The sequence below is a fragment of the Molossus molossus genome, unplaced genomic scaffold, assembly GCF_014108415.1.
Source record: "Molossus molossus isolate mMolMol1 unplaced genomic scaffold, mMolMol1.p scaffold_m16_p_11, whole genome shotgun sequence".
NCBI classification, from domain to species: domain Eukaryota; kingdom Metazoa; phylum Chordata; class Mammalia; order Chiroptera; family Molossidae; genus Molossus; species Molossus molossus.
This window is the reverse complement of record NW_023425346.1, coordinates 45,951,910-45,973,023: the sequence shown is the minus strand read 5'-3', so window position 1 is coordinate 45,973,023 and position 21,114 is coordinate 45,951,910. Positions and strand designations below refer to the sequence as shown.

General features: G+C 39.7%; 1 protein-coding gene across 2 annotated transcripts in view; it reads left to right on the top strand.

The window, feature by feature from the left end:
* GRB14 (growth factor receptor bound protein 14) overlaps positions 1 to 21,114 on the top strand; it is a 106,885-nt gene that overhangs the window by 53,005 nt on the left and 32,766 nt on the right. For both annotated transcript variants that reach the window (XM_036254166.1, XM_036254165.1), the window contains one exon: positions 16,114 to 16,270. In XM_036254166.1, coding sequence (XP_036110059.1) covers positions 16,114 to 16,270 — 157 coding nt within the window. The remainder of the gene's footprint in view (positions 1 to 16,113; positions 16,271 to 21,114) is intronic.

The window sequence follows — 21,114 nt, the reverse complement described above, 5'->3', positions numbered from 1 at the left end:
GGATCTATTATTGGATTTAGATTTGGGGGAAAATAACAAGCTGCACTCGAACATCTCTGTAGTAAAAGCTCCATGTAAAAGCAGTTTGGTCTCAACTTCAGGGCATGGTGATTTAGAGACTGTAGTGAAGCTTTTGCTTTTCTTTCCTGCTACTGTAACTTCGGGCCTCTTTGCCTTTAGTGTAGTAGGAAATCTGCTAGCTATTATGTCTTGTATTTGTTTACTGAGGAACAGTTTCTTTGTTTTACTATACTCTGCAGTACATCCATCTTCATTTTTGAATGGACTGTATAATTGTTTAATGTTTACACATGTGGCACCAGTTTATTATCCTCTGATTTCTACCCATTTCTGTTGTTTCTCCCTATTTGCTTAAGACAAACTTTCCAGTACATTTCCCTGTGAAAGGACTTTCTGTTAATTATTAATGCAGTCAAGTCTGTGTATGAAAATAGTTTATCTGTTACTTTTAAAAAAAGATTATTATCATGTCTTGCAGCAATATATTTTATAAGGTAATAAATACACTGTAATGTACCATTTAAGTAAAACTGAATATACTAAACTTCTCCTGAAAATACACCAAATAAGAACACTGTGTTGAATTCTTTAAAGAATCAAATCTTTTGCATAGACAAAGAAAGCACCAAAACACATTTGGCAATATTCTCTCTGAATGATTTTGATGCTAGAAACTGCAATGTTTATTTCCAAACCTGACTTTTAATAGTTAACTGTTAGTTAACTATTAGTGATTCCATTAAGTCAAAGGTCATGGTTTAATTTATTTGAAAATGGCAACTCTAACAATTAAGGTGGATTTAAAAAATAAAAGCGTCTCTTTTTTGTTTTCAGTTTGATGAAAAATATTCTGATTTGGGCTTGAATCTTTATTTTGATTTAGACTTAGCAGTGCATTGATAATGACCTTATAGGTTTTCTTAGTCACTGGGGATGTGAAAAGGCATATTAATATATATCAAGTCTGGGTTCTTATGTTTTCCTTCTTTATCCAGTTAATATTGCAGTTTAGATTGACCGTGAAATGTTCATCACGTGGTCTTATTAGACAATATGTTGGTGTGGTAGAAAGTGTACACCTGGACTCTCCATTTATTAGCTGTGTGACCTTGGCACATCACCTAAACTCTGAGACATTGTTTCCTCACCTGTAAGATAATAGCTGAGAGGTTTTCATTAAATGCTCTCTTAAGTCTTATTTGAGTCTAATTCTGTGAATCAAATAATACATTTTGTATTTTTATAGTTGTAGTAAAATATTTAAACCGTTTTTATTTTCTTAGAATATAAAACATTAGAAAAAGGTGCTACCATTTTCAAGGATTTTGAGCAGTTAGTCTAGGAGAAATTTGTTTGAGTTCAACTTGGCTCTGACTGGTAAGTAGCAAACCAAGAGCACTCTGGAAAGCTGTGATTATAACTGCTGTTAGTTCTGAGCTGCCACTGTACACATCATTGGGAATTCTTTTGGTCTTGTTCATAATAAGCTTCTTGCTAGATTTCTATTATAATAATTATATAAGTCAAAATTCCCTAAGCTCAAATCAATGTTATTCCTTTCCATGGAGTTCACGTATTAAATGTTCATATAATTTAGCACATTATCATTTGCAGAAAGTACTTAAGCTATTTCTTTCACCTGACATTTTAGCCCCCAAAGGACCCATTGTCTATAAAATTGTTCTGAACTTTTTAGTATCTCTTATTTTTAAAATTGGGTATTTTTCTGACTAAAAAATATCCATCTGTTCTGGTTGTGCTGTGCTTCTTTTTAAGATAGAAAATTAGTCCACACTTGTAATTAACTTGTCATTTTCTATATCCACCATAATACAATGATCTTACAAATCAGTAGAAATGTTTCTCAGAGTATTTTGGGAGCAGCTTCTCATTTTCCCAAGAAGGTAGGTACTTTCCCCACAGGGTTGGCATAAAGTTTGCTCATCCTTAATGGGTAGTTCTTGCAAAATAATTTGCCAACTGGAATCCTAGTCATCTGAAAAGCTGAGGACATTTCTGAAAATACTTAGTAGCACTAGAGAATAAATTTCTAATTAGCTAGTGTATCTGGCCATAGGAGTCTCCTGAGAGTGATGGGGAACTTGAATTTTAAATGTGGCCCTCAACATTGTGTTCGTCTTTTTTTGTAGCAGATCAAATACACTTTGATTTTTGAGGAACAGAGTATTTTGGTAGATTCCCCGTTAAGCAAACTGGAAATAAATGTTTGGCTCCCTCTTATTGTATTTAGAACTGATTTCTAGTGAACCAAGATTCTAGGAAGATGGTTTTATCATATCCCTTATAAATAATCACATCCTTACCTAAGGTTTTGAATGTATCCTTTACCTCATAGCACTTTTCTCAGACACCTACTAGGTTATGCTTTATTTTTTTTTCAGATGAGAAGACTGAGTCTCATGGGTGTTGAGTGACTTATGCAGGGTCACCCGGAAGGTCACTGGCAAAGCTAGAAATAGAATCTAGATCTTGTGACTTCCAGTGTGTTTCTCCTAGATACGTGTTACCTCCTGAAGTTAATATGTTAATGAAATTGCCTTATGGTGTGTGTAATTGCCATCAACTTCTAGTCTGGAATTAGCTTGGGCAATTCCATCCTCCTTTGTACCTCCACCAACTCCATATGCTCTAGTGTGGAAAACATCTTATTCAGAGAGCAATTGTAAGCAACAAAATGAGAGTGAGTGAGTGTGTATGTGTGTGTGTGAGAGAGAAAGCGACAGAGAGAAAGAGAGACAATTTATACCCTTTGGTTCATTGCATCAAGAAAACTTTTTAAGGTCCCAAAGAGTTAACAAAAGACTCAAGCATTGTAAGGTGTAAATTAAGTGCAATATAAAATCCACATTTTTTTATAGGAAGGCTGCAAAATCATAAAGTGAGATGCCCATATTCTGAGTCTGTGTGTAGGACTGTTTCATGCTTCTGTTAGATTGGCGTTGTTTTGTAAATCATGCTTTTCTGGCATTTCTGCATTCTTTATCCATGCTGTAGTTACAGAGATGTTGATAAACACACCCGATCCCGAAGAGTCTTCTGAAACTCAGAGGAAAAAGGATGGTTTTTAGAAGATATTTTTCTTAAGATTCATATCCTTTTGAAAACATGAAATTCGTGAGTATAATATGGAATAATGCCATTTATCAGACGATCCAATCCCCCATCTACACAAGAGAGTAGTTTATGTTATATTCATTTCCTTCATGCAATTAGAATCATTGCTATAATTTCTTAAGGAACAATTTTGCAAAGAATGAAACATCATATCACTGTTTTGTCCAGAACTTTTAAGTACATATAAAATCGTATGTCGCATTCACTGTGCTCCGCGCCTGGACATACCGGAGCTCCCAGCTTCATATGCAGCCTCCGCTCCAGCATTCCTTTTTCTCTGTGCTCTGAACACATTTGCTGTTTGTCCCTCTGTGTTTTTGCTCCCAGTCTTGTGTTCAGGCTCCTGTTTGCTTTTCCGAAGGTTGTTTATTGCCTGTGTCCGAGCTCAGGCTGCGGTAGCACCGTGAAGCTTTCTGATACTCTTTCTTGTCTATCATATGGATCTTGATTCAGTATCAGTGGACATGCCTTTCTTACTCGTTTCTCAATTCAGCAACTGTTATGTGACATCAATTTTATTATCTTTTATGATATTAAGTTTTATTAACTATCCATAGGTGTGTATCTTATGCTTCCTGGCTTTTCAAATTTGACTTCATGTCTTCTCTGTGTATCGTGTGTATTTTTTGTGTATCTTATGCTATTTGGTTTTTCAAAATTTGTCTCTTTTTGTCTTACTGCTAGATTTTGAAAATTTAAGGGAAACGTTCTTTAAACAAACTGCTTTGTCAGTTATAGGCTGAATTTAATTCCATTTCATCATAAAACTCAGAAGAAGCATATTAAACAGGGAAGAGATTTATTTTTCTTTTACTTTACAGGAAGAATCAGTCCAAACCTAATGTGGCAGCCTCACAGTGTCCTCAGGCAACTAAGCTTCTTGCTTTCTCTTATATCTTCCTTAGTGTGTGTCCCTTTTCCTTTTATGGAAGGACAAATGAAATATGCAGTCATCCAGTCACATTGCTGGCATACAGCACGGGGAGGACCTCCGACGAGCTGGCCATTCTGTCCGATGTTACTGTGCCTCTGGAATAACCAGGAGCTTCTGCTTGCATCTTATTGGCCAGGACCGTGTCACGTGGTCAACCCTGGACACCAGGGAGGCCGGGAAATACAGGTCTTGAGCTTGACTCGCTGCCCTCCTCATCAGAAACAGGGGTCATTAGGAAGGGTGAGGAAAGGGGGGCTCCTGTGGGCAACTAGCCATCTCCACTCCAACTGCCTGGGATATACTAGGCATTTAGTGTATATTTGTCCCTTGGATTTTTATTATTGTCATGACAGATACAAAATAGGGTTATACATTTTGAACAAATGTTTTCTTCCTCTCTCCCACCCTCCCTCCCTCCCTTTCTCTTTCTCTCTCTCTCTCTCTCTCTCTTCCTCACCCAAGGATATTTTTGCATTTATCTTCAATTAGAGTGGGAAGGAGAGAGGGAGGAAGAGAGAGAGAGACACATTGTAAAAGAGTCACATCGACTGGCTGCCACCCAGCCGAGGTATGTGCCCTTAGCGGGAACACCCAGGAGCCTCTGGTCCGCGGGCGAGGCTCTAACCACTGAGCCAAACTGACCAGGGCTGAGCCAATGTTGTCTATTATTTGTATGCAGGTAGTAGGTGTGCGGAGTGGGGAGAAAGCAGGTTTCCTGCGCGGGGAAGTTGATGGAAATCCACGGATGATCTGCCTCTTGGAAGGTGGCGGTGAGGTGGTGGGGAGGATTGTTACCGCTGTTTACCCCGAGTTCTCGTGCTTGCCAAACCTTGATCTTTCCGCTGCCCTTTTCACATTTTATTCAGGGCAACTTACTTGCACAGTCACCAAGGAAGGCTGCCACAGAGATGCAGGGCTTTGGGTTTTCACAAAATGTGTGTTTCCTGAGAGTGGGTTTTAAGAAGTGGGGGGGAGGGGGGAGGGGGGACTTGTGCGCTTTGCAGCCCGGAGGTCCTGTGTGAGCTCAGCCGTGTCTGTGGCCAGTGCTCTGGCTTGAGGTCCGCTTTTAACTTTCTGAGAATCCGTGCTCTGTCTCGGAGAGGATGATGCTTCCGTACAGAACAGTTGTGAGGATAAATAGGATACATATTTAGAAGTACTTGCCCCGTAGTAGAAGCCCCACTCATGTGAATTTCCCCCTCCCCCATCTGTAAAATGGCATGTCGTACTAGTCTCAAAATTTTACAGATTTTACTAGTCTGTAAAATCTCCTTATTTCCCTGAATTTAAACTTTTTGTGCCCTGTCCTGTTAAGGTGGTAATCCAAATTTTCCATGTAGCAAATGACTCAGATAAAAAGTAGCTGTCCTTGGTATAATACAGTCAGGGAGAGAAAGATAATACGCCTTTCAAATGCTTGTGTTTTGTTTTGTTTTGTTGTTTTTTGCTTCCTTCCTGTAACTTTCAATGGACTCTACTTTGAATAAAAAAAAATTAATCCAACTATTAAATGCTGATAAGTGGGGGTTAGGTGAGGCTTGGCGGTTATAGTATTTCTCCTTTCACTGTGCTAGGGAGTAGCTGGCAGGGACTCGTGGGCTGTATATTTGAAAGAAGTAAAACTGTGTCTAGCTTTCGCCGTTGCTCCAGCAGACCGCGGCGACGGCGCAGGGATGTCAGTGATAGGATGGCAGGGCGGCGTCACTTTTCCTGGTCACTGCACTTAAGTGCTCAGCACAGGGAAGGGACAGAGTTGGTATAAATTACCATTAGCTCAATAAACACAGCTGTTGGCAAAACAAAGCGGGGCTCCGTTGGTGCTCACCTGCTAGTGACCTTGTCTTCTCTACCTTTGTCTCCCTGTTGCGTGCTCATCATTTTCCTCGGGATTCGTATCCTGTGGTAGAAGCCATGCGCTCGAGGCCTGCCCCAGCTGGGCTCCCCTGCCTTTTTCTTACCCCTGTCCAGCTCCGGTTTGTTGCCGGGAACAGTTTGGTGTACTCACTGCCTTCCACACACACCAATAAAAATAAAAACAGTAATCATGTGATCCATTCTGATTAGACATTCTCTTTAATCCTCATGAGGACCCTGCAAGGTTGAGGGACACACCCAGCCCATTTGGGGCGAGGAAAGTGACGCATGAAGTTCCGTGTCTTACGCAAAGCACGTCACTGATGTCAGAGCACCTCTCTAATATCCCTGGAGTGCTATCCGCCTGCCAGCATGTGGTCCATTTTCCAGAATGAGGAATCTAAGGCTGGTAACTGATAAACCAGAGGTCTGGGAGCTGCTCAGAGCGCCCTCCAGCATCCATCGCTGCCGTGAGAACCTGTATTGAACCTGCGTGAGCACAGGGCCTGGCCCCGTATCTTTTTGTAAACTACAGGGCCTGGTCCACGTTTGGCAGTGAAGGCAGATTAAAAATAGCTGGCTGAGTAACTGTCTCAGACTCTTGCTTGGGGCAGTCTTCAGGCTCTCCTGGCTGTGCCCCAGCACCCTAGGCCAGGCCTAGAAAATAAGAATCCCTCTTTGGCAGAAAAGGGAAGCAAGACCTTTGGTAATTTCAGATATTAAAGATTTTCTGCCCCTGTAGGCTATTAACAATGCTTGCTCTGAAGACAGTTCCAAAAGAGAAATTTAAAAAATCATTTTGGCAAAATGGCACTGTCAGTAAGTGATTACAGCTCCCTAATTGGACGTGCATTTTTGGACATGTACATTCTGTTGTGTTTGTGAAAGCATCAGGCTTATTATTTCTTAGTTTCAGAAGTAAAATTAGTTTGGGTAGTTCTGTCAAGATTTGAAGAAAAAATTTGAAGTTACCATTCTAAATGCCAGAGGGAACCCCCACTTGAGCTTCCTGGTTAGGTGACTTTATGTGTGCGCGCGCACACACACACACACACACACACACACACTATATACCAAAATTCCTGTTCTTGAAGTTTACAATGTAGACACAATTTCTCTTACAAATTCAAAGATTTAACAATATTTAAAGTAGATTTAAACTTTATTACAAAGTTTATAATTATATTAAGCAGGACATCCATAGGTTTAATAGTGTTAAAGTTGTAATTTGCAAAACATCGTATTTCTTTCTCTGTTTGCACCCGCTGAGAAATCAAGACTCCCTCTGCTGGCTGTTTTAGTGTGTGCATTTTTTTTTTTTTTCTGGAAAATCATGCTAAGAAAAGTGAAACAAAGAAAAACAACCTTTAAAATTTTTTTTTTCACTTATTGATTTGAGAGAGAGAGAAGAAGAAGGGGAAGGGAGGGTGGGAGAGAGAGAGAGAAAGAAACATCTAATTATTGTTGCACTTATTCATGCATTCATTGGTTGCCTCTTGTATGTGTACTGACGGGATTGAACCCACAATCAGGCGTATCAGGACGTTAATGTTTTATGATTCTAACTCTATTGATTCAGAAAAATAAAGCAAAGGTAAAGTTACAAAAAATGTATATGAATCATTTGTTCCTTGTGCCGTCACAGCATGGGAATGTTAGGTCTAGAAGGTGACATTTTGTTTGCTATTGCAAGTTTAGAAAACAATACCCCCAAATGTCCCAGAAGGACTGAAAACAGCATATTTCATTGATTCTGTGAAACCTTAAATGATAAAATGCATCATTATTTTACATGCTACTAATTAAACTGTGACATACCATTGAAGTTCAATTACATCTAAGTTTCAGTGAAGTTAAATGTGAGAAAACCTGCTTTTAAGAATCAGTGAAATAAGGTAGTTCCTGAAAGTGCTTCAGTTGATGTCAGTCAACTCAAGAACTGTAATGAAGTCTGAGATGTCTGGGTTCTAATACAGATCTTTTGTTCCCTTGAGTTTTCCCTTCTGTCTTCTAAGCACTTCTTCCTCCCTCCTCAACTTGTCTTTCTTTCTCGTTGCGTGAAATGGTTTTAAACTTTTTTGCTTAGGCATGTCTGACAGTTATTCTGGGAATAAAGGACTGCTTAAAAACTGAAATGAGATACTGGAATAACACGGCTTCCAACATAAGCATGACCAGTGGTTTTTTGCTTTAAATATGAATAAGCATTAGCACTTGTGAAGGTCTTTTCACTTCAAGGATGAATTAGTCAGCACTGGCATCTTCGCAGGAACTGAATGAGTTTCAGACACACCAGGCTTCAGAGAAAGCTCCTTTGATTGAGTCGGTGGAAACTTTAGTGTGGGATTTGTGATTTGACCCCCTTTCTTATTCATATTGGATTTAGGTCCTAGAATAACATTCATATATACATGTGTATATCTGTGCATCTGTGGTTTAGGATATTTTGGACTTAGTTTTTGAAGTTTACCTTCTTTTATAATGAAATTGGAGGATTTTTTGTGTGTGTATTTTGGTTTGTTTTCTTTCTTTTTTTTTTCTTAACCACATAACAGAGCAAACTGAAAGAGCTTCCAATTCCTCTTTGTAACATTGCACCCCACTTGAGTTAGGGTTCTTCTGCCCTCTAGGGAGAAAGGAGGCCCAAGGAAGGGGCAATGTACAAGGCTGAGGGAAGGAGAGCAGGAAGGGAAAGAACAGAGTAGGGGGTAGAGTTCAGCCGAGGGGCTCTAAGACCTTTCTGGGCCTCCCTTTGCCTGCAGACTGTCTTGCTTCTCTTGGTTGGAAGCCTAGACGTGGCATGATTAGCCAGTGTCACTGACCCAAGCTGCCAGGTGTGGCAGTGTGAAATCCTTTACCCTGCCAAGTGTGGGCATTTCCAGTCGTGAGGCTGTACTGGGCCTGTTTGGCCTGGCCTGATGTTGGCTGGGAAACAAATTATTTCCAGAACTCCTGGGAAGGTCTGTATGGATCCCAGTAACACAAGTCCTTTAACTCTGAATCAGTTCATCCCTTTATCCAGCCATGCCCTATGATTTTCCTGTTGAAATGTAGTAACCTGCAAAGGTGCATGATCCAGTTTTTACAGAGGAGGTATGGGGGCGATCCATCTTGTGACCTTGAGAATTGTAGGCTAATAGGAAGAACCTGGGTCGGGGGTGACTTGATGGAATCTCCTCTCCAAAACTCTGAGCTGTCTGCCTCTGGTTTCTGATGTGAGAAAAAATAAAATAAACATCATTTTGTAGGATAGTTTTTCTGTTACTTGTAGCTGGACCTGTTCTTAAATGATTAAATCATCATGTGGTTATCTATCCTTATTTTTTACTTCTTTGTAATCATATTCTTAGAAAACTGTCATTTAAAACATTGTTCTGTATTTTCATTCATTGAAAAAAGGTACCCTGTCATTTATGTATCTTAAAAAGGATCCCTATTGTAGTGGCCCCGTCTCTGGTTTGCATCGATGAAAACGTGTTTGTCCCTCTGATCTTGGCAAAATGAGTTGTCTGCTGTTCTCTACATATTTTTGCTCTTTCAGTCCTCAGTATCTGTGCTCGTAATATTTGTCCCACGCAGAGATCCTCTTATCTTCTTTTTCTTTTCAAATTTTCACAGGCTCCCAGACTTAAAATGGACCTCAGAAGTCACTTGACCCACCTTTGTTTAATTCACATCTTTCATGAAACCTTGCCTGTGTTTTCTGTTTGGTCCATATGTTTCTGTTCTTCTTTAGAGGTTTCCAGACCCTGTGAGGTTTTAAAGCTGATATTTTGGAATCCCTAATATTGTCTCCTACAGAGCTACACATGATGGTTTTACTCATCGCTAAAAGAAGATGTTTGTTTACTGTGTGCCTGGCATTGTGCTAACTGCTGGCGATGTAAGGAGAAGGAAACACAGACATCATCCCTGCGATCCTGCAGCCTTCTGGGTCCTAGAGGCTGGTGCATGGTGATGACAGATTCGCACACATGCATAATGGAATAAAGGGCCGGGACCTAAACTGGGAGAGTCGCTGAAAGCCTTCCGACAGAAATAATGGTTTATCTGAGGGATGGGTGGAGAAGGTGGAGAGACAGTGCCGGAGGCAGCAGAAACAGTGTGTGCAAATGTCCTGTGACAGGAAAGAGCACGGCTATTTCAAGAAGCTTGAGGAAAAAAGTAGGGTCCAAGGTCGAGAATAAGAAAGGGAACATAGGGAATCAAGTTGATAGGGGCCATGCGATATGGAATAGACCTGTTTATAATATTTATAGTAAGTTAATATCTTATAACTAATTGAATATGTACTGCTCATGCTCAAGTAAAATATCGTGTTGAATAACTCTTTTGGTAGAAATCATTTAAGATTCCCTGCTACTTGATTTCTCTAAACTATGTACTATTTTGCTCTAGATAAGTCTTTGACAGTTAGAAAAATAATACAGGATGGTAGTAGGAAGCACTAGCCTTTCTTGAGCTGTTAGGGTCTTTTGGAGCAATCTTTTAACAAAATATAACATTCTTTTAAAGATTTGGAATAAGCAATAATGACTATATTATTTTCCATTCTCTTCAAGGGAACACATTAAGTTGCTTAATTCAAAATATCTGAGCTGTCTTCTTTTATCTTAGGACACAGCGTTCCTTATGTAGAAGAATGTAAAAACCCAGGGCTACTCTGACCTCGATGTAAAAATAATTCACATGACTTAGATACAATCGCATATGTATTAAAATAATAGAGGAAAAAAACAAACATTAAAAGATGGCTTTATAATCCTACTGTCCTTGGATGATAAACTTTGAACAGCTGTAGAAATAAGCTTTACTTTGGGACCTAGTTGAGAATAAGTTTCTGTAGGCCTTGTTCCTTATTTTCTATTATATATAAACAATATATATAATTAATAGGTATAATAAATAAATGAATTTTTTTCTGTTTAAAAGTTACATAATTTTCATCACTACAAGATCTTGGTATTAATTATGGTGTTTAAATTATTTTAAATTAAATATTAATAAGAATTAAATGTGGTATTTAAATGTGGTCAATTTTAAAATTAAATTTGAGCCTGGCTGGTGTGGCTTACTGGTTGAGCATGCTCCAAGAGGTTGCTGGTTCAATTCCTGGTCAGGGCACATGCCTAGGTTGTGGGCTAAATCCCCAGTGGGGGTCATGCAGGAGGAAGCCAATTGATGTTCTATCATTGATGTTTCTCTCTCTCTCTGCTTCTCCCTCTCCCTTCCTCTCTCTAAAATCAATATAGAAAAAAAAATTAAAATTAAATTTGTGATCCTAATATAGAAACATTGACACAGAATATAATCTTGCTCCAAAAGCTTTTTCTTTTCCTTACCTCTGCCTGCCTTCTTTCCTTCCTTCCTTCCTTCCTTCCTTCCTTCCTTCCTTCCTTCCTTCCTTCCTTCCTTCCTTCCTTCTCCTTACTTTTTATCATGTGGATTCATGTTCATGGATTTATGTTTCATCGATGCTCTTTTAAAATTACATTTATTTGGGTTAAATTGGTTAACAAAATTAGCTTTTTAAAAAAATGTGTTTTTATTGATTTTTTTAGAGTGAGAGGAAGGGAGAGGGGGAGAGAGAGAGATAGAAACACCAGTGAGAGAGAACATCCATTGGCTGTCTCCTGCTGGAGATCAAGCCCAAAACCCGGGCACGTACCCTGACGTGGAATCAAACCAGTGACCTGTTGGTGCATGGGATGATGCTCAAGCAACCGAGCCACACCGGCCAGGAAAATTATGTAGGTTTTAAGTGTACAATTAATTCTATCATATGTCTTCCAAATATTGCATTGTGGGCCCACCTCCCAAGCAAAATCTTCCATCACTATATATTTGACCCCCTTTACCCTTCACTATCCCCCACCACTTCCCTTTGGTAACCACCATACTGCTCTCTGTGTCTATGCGTTTCTCTTGGTTTAGCTTCTTTTTTAACCTGCTGAATGATTATCCCTCTTCTTTCCTCCCTCCTCTGGAGAAACAAAGGCTCACTGGGGGAAAGGTCTGCAGTAGCTAATTACTTACCATGGGGTCCAGTGCCCCTTTCTGCTTGATGGCACTGGCAAATAACCAGACGATAGCCCCGAGTTTCTTTCAAATACCCTGTAGGAACCTGGTTGGAAAAGGGCGTGGCCGTGCCGGCTGTCACATCCCGGGTCTGCAGGGAGGAGGGGACAGGCTGGCTGTCTGGCCCTTGCCCAGTGCTTTCCTAAGGCCTTCACATAGCCTGCTCTGAGAATCAGAGTTCCTGGTGACTGCAGAGATGCACACTTGTTTTGCCTTGGGAGCAAAGTGATATGTATTGAATTGACTTTCAAACTTGATCTCTTCTTTATTTTTTCAGAAATGGCCTTCATCTTATTTTTCAAATATCCTGTGTCTTTTTTAGTCTCGAGACTTCACAGGCCCCGGGCCTTTTCCTTCAGGGTTAACCACGTCTTGCTTTCTCTGTATTTGAACATTGTTGTGTCTACTGTTTTAAAAATGGGTTATGTTCATTTTTTTAATCTCTTGCCCCCACTTGGTTTTCATGGAGGACAGTGACGGGGAGCTGGGTGTAAAGTGTATAAACTGCCTTGATAAGGATGTCAGCCAAAACAGATCTGTCCCACCCGCATTCCAGCATATCCCCTGGGGGGGCTACTCTGTCTGTTAGGTTTTCATTGCTCCTGCCAAATGCTCCCAGAGCAGTTTTTGAATCTGTGAACCACTCCAAAGGTCAAGGGTGCTCTGATCCTCAGGGTTGCAGTGACATGGAAGGGCTTCCTAAATGCAGCCTGTTCTATACTGCTGCCTGTCCTTGGGTGCTCCCTGTTTATGTTGGGGGGATGCTATAGACAGACCTTATCAGCCCAAGTCTCTTTTGCTAGTCGAGTGTTGGTCCACTGATGAAACAAAGGACGTTTTTATTCTTCTTTAGGGTCCAGGCAGGATTTCTTCTGGCTGGTGTACAATTTCAAATGATCTTGTAGATACATTGATATGATTAATATTCTTCTCACCCTATTTTTTTACTTTATAAAGTAAATAAACTGGGAATTGAGACCACTGAACTGGAAATGTATAATACCCCTTTATTAAAAGCATGAGGATATGCTCTTCCAATTTCTTTTTTACCTCTCAGTATGTGAAGAAAGCAGGAGACCAGTACTTTTACTCTAATCAGTCTTAAGAACAGCTCTCTTATTTGGTTTTTACATGATCACAAAAGTTTTTAAGTTAATTTTAAAAGGTACTAGTCATGTAACTTTTCTGATGACTTTTTTTCTTACACAGGAAGTTTTAGTGTAGTAATACTTTTGGCAAGAGGCACATTCAACTGCATTAGAGACTTAAGATTTAGATTAACTTTCCTTTTCTCATACATTTTAAGGAGAAATAAACAGAAATAAAATGAGACTTTTAACAAAGGCATTCCATTGGTAGTATAAGGGATTTTTCATAATTACCGAAAAGATCTAAGAGATGACATGGATTTACTGCCATGGAATATAATCTTATTATACTCCAAAATATAATTTTATTATTCATAGAGGAATGTATATTTTGGACAAATATCAGAATTAAATAAGATTTTAAAAATTAAGGGTTTGAAATGGAGCTCCAACAAAAGTATTACATTTTGCTCTCAGTAGGTGTTATTTATTTTAAAAACGAGTACATGTACCTACTCCAGAAATTGAAGTTGGCCTAGCTCTTCTGAATTTATGTGTCTTGATTCTTGGCAACTTCTTTTAAATTTCCAGCAGCATAATTTGAAGAAAATACTGGCTTTCCGGATTGGTTAGATATCTTTTTCATTTTCCCCATCCTGCTCTGTTTTTGCCCTATTTGTGAATTTGGCTTAAGCTTCAGAATGTCTCCAATTTCTCATTTTCTTAGCCCCTCTGATATAAAAGATAGACCATGAAAAATAAGAGGCATGCTTCTACACCCCAGGTGATGAGAGACTACTGTAAGAAAACCTGGGGGAGTCAGGAAGTGCAGGGAACCTTTGTACCAGCCACCAGGTCATTCCCGCCCCGCCCCCTTTCCAGGCATGGATGTGCAGCCAGTCTCTGGGGACTGAAACCACAGCTCATCGTTGCCTCCATGACGGAGCAGCCCAGGGCTGGATCTTCTTGTCCTCTCAGGAGCGGTCACCTTTGCATTGCTTTGGTGGGGAGCACCCTGCAGTGCTCGATCAGGCAGTGATCACAGCAGCATGGGCATACAGTGGACAGCATCCTTTAGGGTCCCACCAGTTGTGTAGCACAGATACAGATACTGAAAGTGCACACTTAAGAACAATAGCTTACCCAGATGCAATCCTGGGAGACACTGAGATTCCAAACAGATCTTGAGACCTTAGTGAACCAGATGTACTAACCACAAAATAAATGAACTGCAAGGCCCCTGGCTTGCAAAGTTCTTGAATGTTGAACAATCCATCAGTTCTTGTGAGCTAGTTCCAGCAGCTCCAGCACACCTTCCCTCGCCGAATCGGAGCTGCCGGAGTGACAAAGACTGATGCTGAGGGAGGGAGGGAGTGATGCTCTAAAAGGCAACCAGAATACTGTTAGAAGAGGGGTGGGTGCTGGGTAGCCAAACCCAACAAGTAAGTTTGCACTGTGTCTCATAACTTATACTTTGGTGTCCTGATTTTATTTTACTTAAGATTTTTTTAAAGTTCTTATATCATTTCCTTGAATAACCTTTGTAAGGATCATATAATATTCCATTTTGTGAAAGTATTATAGTTTGCCATTCTTTCGCTGTTGAATATTTAGGTTGATAGAATTATAAATAACCCTTTGCTGGACATGTCAATGCCTAAAGCCATTTTTCACCTTTAGGAAACACTCATTGAGGTCATTTGCCTAAGTGAAGTTTCTGGGTCAAAGGAATGAACCTTTTGATGTTTTTGATAAATACTTCCTAATGCATAATAGTTTCCCAGTTTATATGACTGCTATCATTGTAAGAGAGCAGCTATATCATTATACTGTGATTCGAAATGGATAGGACGGAATTGATACATTATTTTAATTTTCATTTGTTTGAATTACTAAAAATGTTCAAATATCTATGTTTTTGTAACAAGTGTATTATACTGAATTTTCTTACCATTTCCCACTTTGGGGTATGTATATTCATCTTACTGGACTATTGTCATGGCTATTTATTTTCTTACAATTAATTTGATTTATATATAATGTAACATCATTAATACTGGAAATTCTGGCACTGAACACAGCTTGGTAAATGTTGAGAGGAGTGTTGTACATGAAACTCTAATTCTATGTGGGGAAACATAACTGCTCTAATAGATAAGTACAATGCACAGTGAGTTAACAAAGTTTATTCATTATTTATGTCAAAGAACCATATGGATGTTCCTCTTTGGCACTGTTCCTTTGGTCATTCAGGAATTAAGGCTCCTTCTGTTCCGTGGCTTTCTCTCCTCTAGGTTATTGATGTCATTTCTATGCAGTGGGAGGGTGGTGAAAGAGAATAGTGGACAAATTATGGGAGATATTTGTGGACTATGCTTGGAAGTGAAAAACTATGTGGGCTTACATTCCATTGACTAAAACACAATCCCATGGCCACATTAATTGCAAGGGAGAAAAGAAAAAGGATTTGGTGAACATCTAGCAAGTCTTTGGCAAAACTTCCATATCTGAAATGGGGAAATTTTTTCAAAAAGTCTGATTCTCTTCACTGCTTTTACTGTTTGTGTGTATCTGGTAGTAAAGCACCCACGTTACTTGGATGATTTATAGGATTTAAATATGGCATAGAAATTTTAAAATATTGATAAGAGATACAGAACTTTTGAATAGACCAGAATGGTAGAAAAAGGATATCTTCTTATAATTAATTTAATTAGTATATAATATTACATCATTAACAGTGGCCAGTGTCTTTATATTATCATTGGCCTCTAGTTTAGACACAGAAGAAAAGAGAATGGAAGTTGTTGGACAAAGTGCCTTTGACACACATTGTAAACAAGTCTTGGGATAAATAATTATTCTCTTAATAAGTATAAATAAGTTAGATGTAGAGGACACTGTATAAGCAATTTGTAATCTGCTCAACCAATAAGTTTGATGAGTTACTATAATATTTTTAATAGAATATTTTAGCTCATTTTCTTATTTCTACCTACACAGGTAATTAAAGTACACAGTGAAGATGAAACCAGCAGGGCTTTAGAGGTACCCAGTGATATAACTGCCCGAGATGTTTGTCAGCTGTTGATCCTGAAGAATCATTACATTGATGACCACAGCTGGACCCTTTTTGAGCATCTGCTTCTCACAGGCCTAGGTAAGAATACAGAATCATAGCCACACCGTTGCTTTTCTGCCCCTTACATCATCTGGCAAAAATTTTCTTCGAATATAGAAAAAGAAAAGAAAATAGTGAAAAATTCTTTATCTTTTTATTTTTGATATTCTAATATGAAAATAGTAGAAAAAAATGAAATAAATATAGTATTACACATTCATCACTCTGTTTAAATAATGATTTATGGAAATTTTAGAGCGAGAACATTGAGTCTAAATTGATGGAAAGATAAATTTCATAATAATGTTTAGTAACACAGTTAACATTTTTAAAGAAGTGAATAAATAAACTGTTACTTGGATTATTTTTGAATCGATTATAGGACGGACATGGGGAGTATACACAGCGGTGGTTCTCTTAAAGAGAGCATACACCCTAAACTTTTCTTGAAGAAATAAGTAACTCCTTCACATTTTGAAGTCATAAACATGAAGAGTAACCTTTAAAATTTTTAAATTGAAAATGTATCATTGTCTTATGAATTACAGAGGGTTTTTACTTATTTTTTTCCAAAACTTTTAATAAGTTATAAAGAATTTTATTCTTCTGCTAGAATGAGACAGGATTGGCATCAATTTCATCTCCCTTTTCATTCTTTCTTTCTTTTTTTTTTTTTTTTTACATATATCAGTCTTAAAAAAACATGTTCCCCTTGAAAGCAGATGAGAGAGGAAGAAGTTACGGCACTGCCATTCAGTGCTTTGAATTCTGTATCAGTTTCCTGCGGCCGCTGTAGCAAATTACCACAAACTTGGTGGCTTAAAACAACCAAGTATTTATTCTCTCGGTTCTGGAGGCCAGGAGTCTGAAATCAGGACCGCTGATGCTCGGGCTGAAACGAAGGTCCGGTCAGGGATGCACTCTGCCAGCTGCAGGAGAGACGCTGCTCCTTGCCTCCTCCGGCTCTGGGGCAGCTGCCGGTCCTCGCTACGTCTGCTTCCCTTATATCTCTGCCTCTGCCACCATGTTGCCGTCTCTTCTGTCCCTGTCAGGTCTCCCTTTGCTTCTCTCCTGTAAGAACAGTGGCATTTTGAGTCTACCCAGATAATCTAGGAGAATGTCCTCATTTCAAGATCCTTAACACAATCATATCTGCAAAGTTTTTTTGTTTTTTGTTTTTTTTTTCTTCGCTATGCAAGGTAACATTCACAGGTGCCAGGGATTAAGATGTGGATAGTTGGGAGGTTGGGAGGTTGGGGGTGGGGTGGGGCGAGGGAAGGGACTGTTGTTTAGCCTACTATAAACTCCTTTGCATTATATATCTAAAAGTTTTACTAATAAGTCATTGAAGTTATTTTAAATAATGTATCAGTGACAGCTCAATGACTTTCTTCAACTTGTTTAAAGAATTGAGAATTTTATACCTAGTCATGAGTCATTCACTTCCTTGCAAAGCTAGCCACCGGTGTATAGCATTCCCCTCGTTGCTGCATGGAGGGTTTAGACCCAGAGCAACAGCCAAAGTAAGGTTCAGTTCAGAGGAAAGGTTTGCCTTTGTTTTATGAGATGGAACGAAGGTGATGCTGGCAGAAGAAGTGTGTTTTTCTTTTGCATGATTTCGGAAAGTGGTTCATTTAAAACTCCCTGCATTCGCTAACCCTTCAGAAAGTGTTTGTGGACTTCCAGTTGAAACCTGTTGTCCTAGACCATGTCAGAACCTCAGGGAGAAGACTGAGTGAAGCCCATGGAAAAGAGCCAAACACTGCACAAGTCTAAGTTCTGTCAGATTCTGAAGTGCATGCATTTCCCGCAGAAGCTCATTTCTCCTCACCCCAGTACGTCAGGCAAATGTTCATGGGATTCTGTGGTTGGTTTGTCTGCCACACTCTCCATCTGTGTCTCTCCAGCATGCCACAAATATAAACTGAAATTTTGAAATTTTGAACCCTTCAGAACATATTTAGATAAATCTTCCTCACAGAGACAGTATTGAAACTGTTGGGATCAAAGAGATCCAACCTGGTTCACTTTACACTAGCTATTTATTTTGACTAAGATGATCACGTTGGAAATGACTTGTTCTTGAATTTATACACGGCATGAACGGGGATATGTTATTTGCAACTTTGAATACAATATCAATATTTCATATCCTCTGCCCATAATTATTAATAAACACTGCTGAGAATTTTAATGGACAGAGTAAATCATCGAAGGCAGCTAAACATCCTGATTTTGTTATGAATCGCTGATTTGGGGTCATGTTGGGATGAGCTTCTCGTTGTATACACGTTTTTATAGGCATCGCATTTAAAAACTCAGTATACCAACAAACACTTGCCCTTCTCATATGCACTAAACCGTTTTGTAACTGGTGTGTTTTCCTTTACAGCCACTGGGTGTCACTGTAGTTCCCCAGACGGAGTGCTCAGCTTTTATACTAATCATTGTTAAGAGGATGGTGGGGAGGAAAACTCCAGTTTTCAGTCCTCAGGAACTTAATGGGATCCATGTTTGTCCTGCTCCCATTCTGATTCCTAATTGAAGCCGTGGTACGAAGCAGTGGCAATTAACACAGGACCTCAAGCGCATACCTCTAGATTCCTTGGGAAGAGGAATTAATTGTATTTTAGTGTCATTGCTAGGGACAGCTGAGATTTCCATGATGAATTTCATTGTGGAGTGGCTTTAATAAGCAAAATGAATGACTGGAGGCTTTTAATGATACCGTTTTTATGTGTGCAGCTAGACCCGTGTGATCTCTTTCAGACAGAAGCAGTGCACAGTGGCGGCCAGGGAACACTTCACAGCCCCTGCTTTGAAGCTGCTCCTTCACTTTTCTCTTTTTTACAAAAGCAGCTCAAGTGTTATTTTGTTTTTTCCCTCCCCCCGTTGTCTGGAGCCGCTGTGTGGTGGTTCTCTGTGTGCTGTGTGGAATCTACCGGCCAGCAGGTTGGGACTACTGTCATCACCAGCACTGTGCTTCCTGCTCGGGGGCTTCTGGAGCCGGGCCTGCGCTCTGAGGGCCTGGTGTCCTGGCAGTGCACGGAGGTTGGAGATGGAAATAGGTAACCAGCAAAGAGCGCTCATAACTAAATCTGCCTCCTGGTCCAGCTGGGTTTTCCTTCTCAATGTCCTTGTAGCCTGAGTCCAGGTTTCATCGTCTTGCTTCTGTTATTCTGTTTTACAGCTCTCGCTTGCCTCTGGTTATCCCACGTGTCCATTTGCACGCAGGCCTGATACTCCTCGCATTCGGGTCCAGGTCCTTTGCAGGAACTGGAGCCCCAGTGCCCTGACTGCCTCTCCTAACTCCAGCCTTGTGTCTCGCCCCTTTTATTAAAGAGCTTCCCGGAGTGGCCTGCATACGCTATGGTGGCTGCTCTTTGGTTTGCTTGCTCATGCTGTTGAGATTCTCAGGAAGTCTTTTGTCGCCCATCTTTACCTGGCTAACCACTATGCATCTTCCAAGGCTTACTTGGAATTTTAGTTAAAAATGACAGTAAAGTATAACCGCTAGCCGTTTGTGAAAAATACATAGGAAGACAAGGTGAGATGAGAACCCTCAGCTGTCCAAGCTCACTGACAGCTAACCTAGTGCTACCATCTAGGGAGCGGAGGGAGGGAAAAGCAGACAGAGGCATGCCATGCTCAGATCGCTGAAGGAGAGTCGCCCTTTCCATCCGAGAGCGAGTAGGGAGACACAGCGGCCTTTGCCTTGTGCCCGGCCCCTGGGCACAGACATTTGCTACTCAAAAGCTGTTCCTTGAGGCAATCTGGATACTTGCTGGCACCACCCCTTGTCATACATCCGTAGGAAATTGCAAATCCCCAGAATAGCAGAGTCGCGTAGGAAGTACTAGGAGCAATTATGATGACTTGTGTCCTGGGAGGTGACGCTTCCACAGGTACATGCTGTAGATGGGAATAGGAAACAAGCAAATTTGGACAAAAAAGTAGGTATAATAAAGCTGTTCAAGAAGGATTACTTATAATATCAATTACAAAAGTAAAACCTAGATAATAGGGCAATGTTTTAAATTATTGTATACCCATAGAATATAAGTTGTACAGCTTTTGTTTATATTTTTGGAGGTCTTCCTTTGATGACTGATGTGGGCTAAATGTAAAATTATAATGATGATTGAATAAAAGTACATATTTTTTTTTTACCAAGTGTAGGAACCTTATATATATTTATATATGTTTACATGTAAACAATGTTTTCTAAATTGTGTGAAAAATATACACACACCTACTTCTATATATTCGCCAGAGAAAAAGGCAAGAAGGGAATATACTGAAATGTTAAGTGCTTATTCCTGATTGACAGGTTTACAGATGGACTGTGATTATCAGCTGTCTGTGTTTTTTTTGTTTGTTTGTTTTTTCTGTAGTGGAAATGTATTATTTTAATAATCAGAGAAAAAGAAATAAACACAATTTTAAAAAATTTTGAAGAGATTTTTTGAAAGACTTAACTCGGACGTCTTCCGGAAGTCCCAAGTTGGGACAAGTTCCCACCTTCTGAGCCGGCGTAACATTTTTGCAGCTGTCTTCATAGTGGTGATGTTATTACAACGAGACAGTAATTCCGTGAGAGCTGGAACTCCATGTATACATTCATGTTTGTAACCCAGCATTTAGGACAAATACATGAGCTGTACTATACTGGAAGGTATTTATAGCAAACGGTTCAAACGATGGATTACCTACATAGCAGGCAGCAACTTGGAAAAGAAACCAAAGCCATCACATGCTGTGCCCACATGGAAATTTAAAGCACACATTGGGTAACTTAGAATTTATAGAATCCATTTCTTAGCTCTTCAGGTATTTACCAGTCGGCTGGGGGTAATATATATGCAAACACTGTGGAAAAAGAA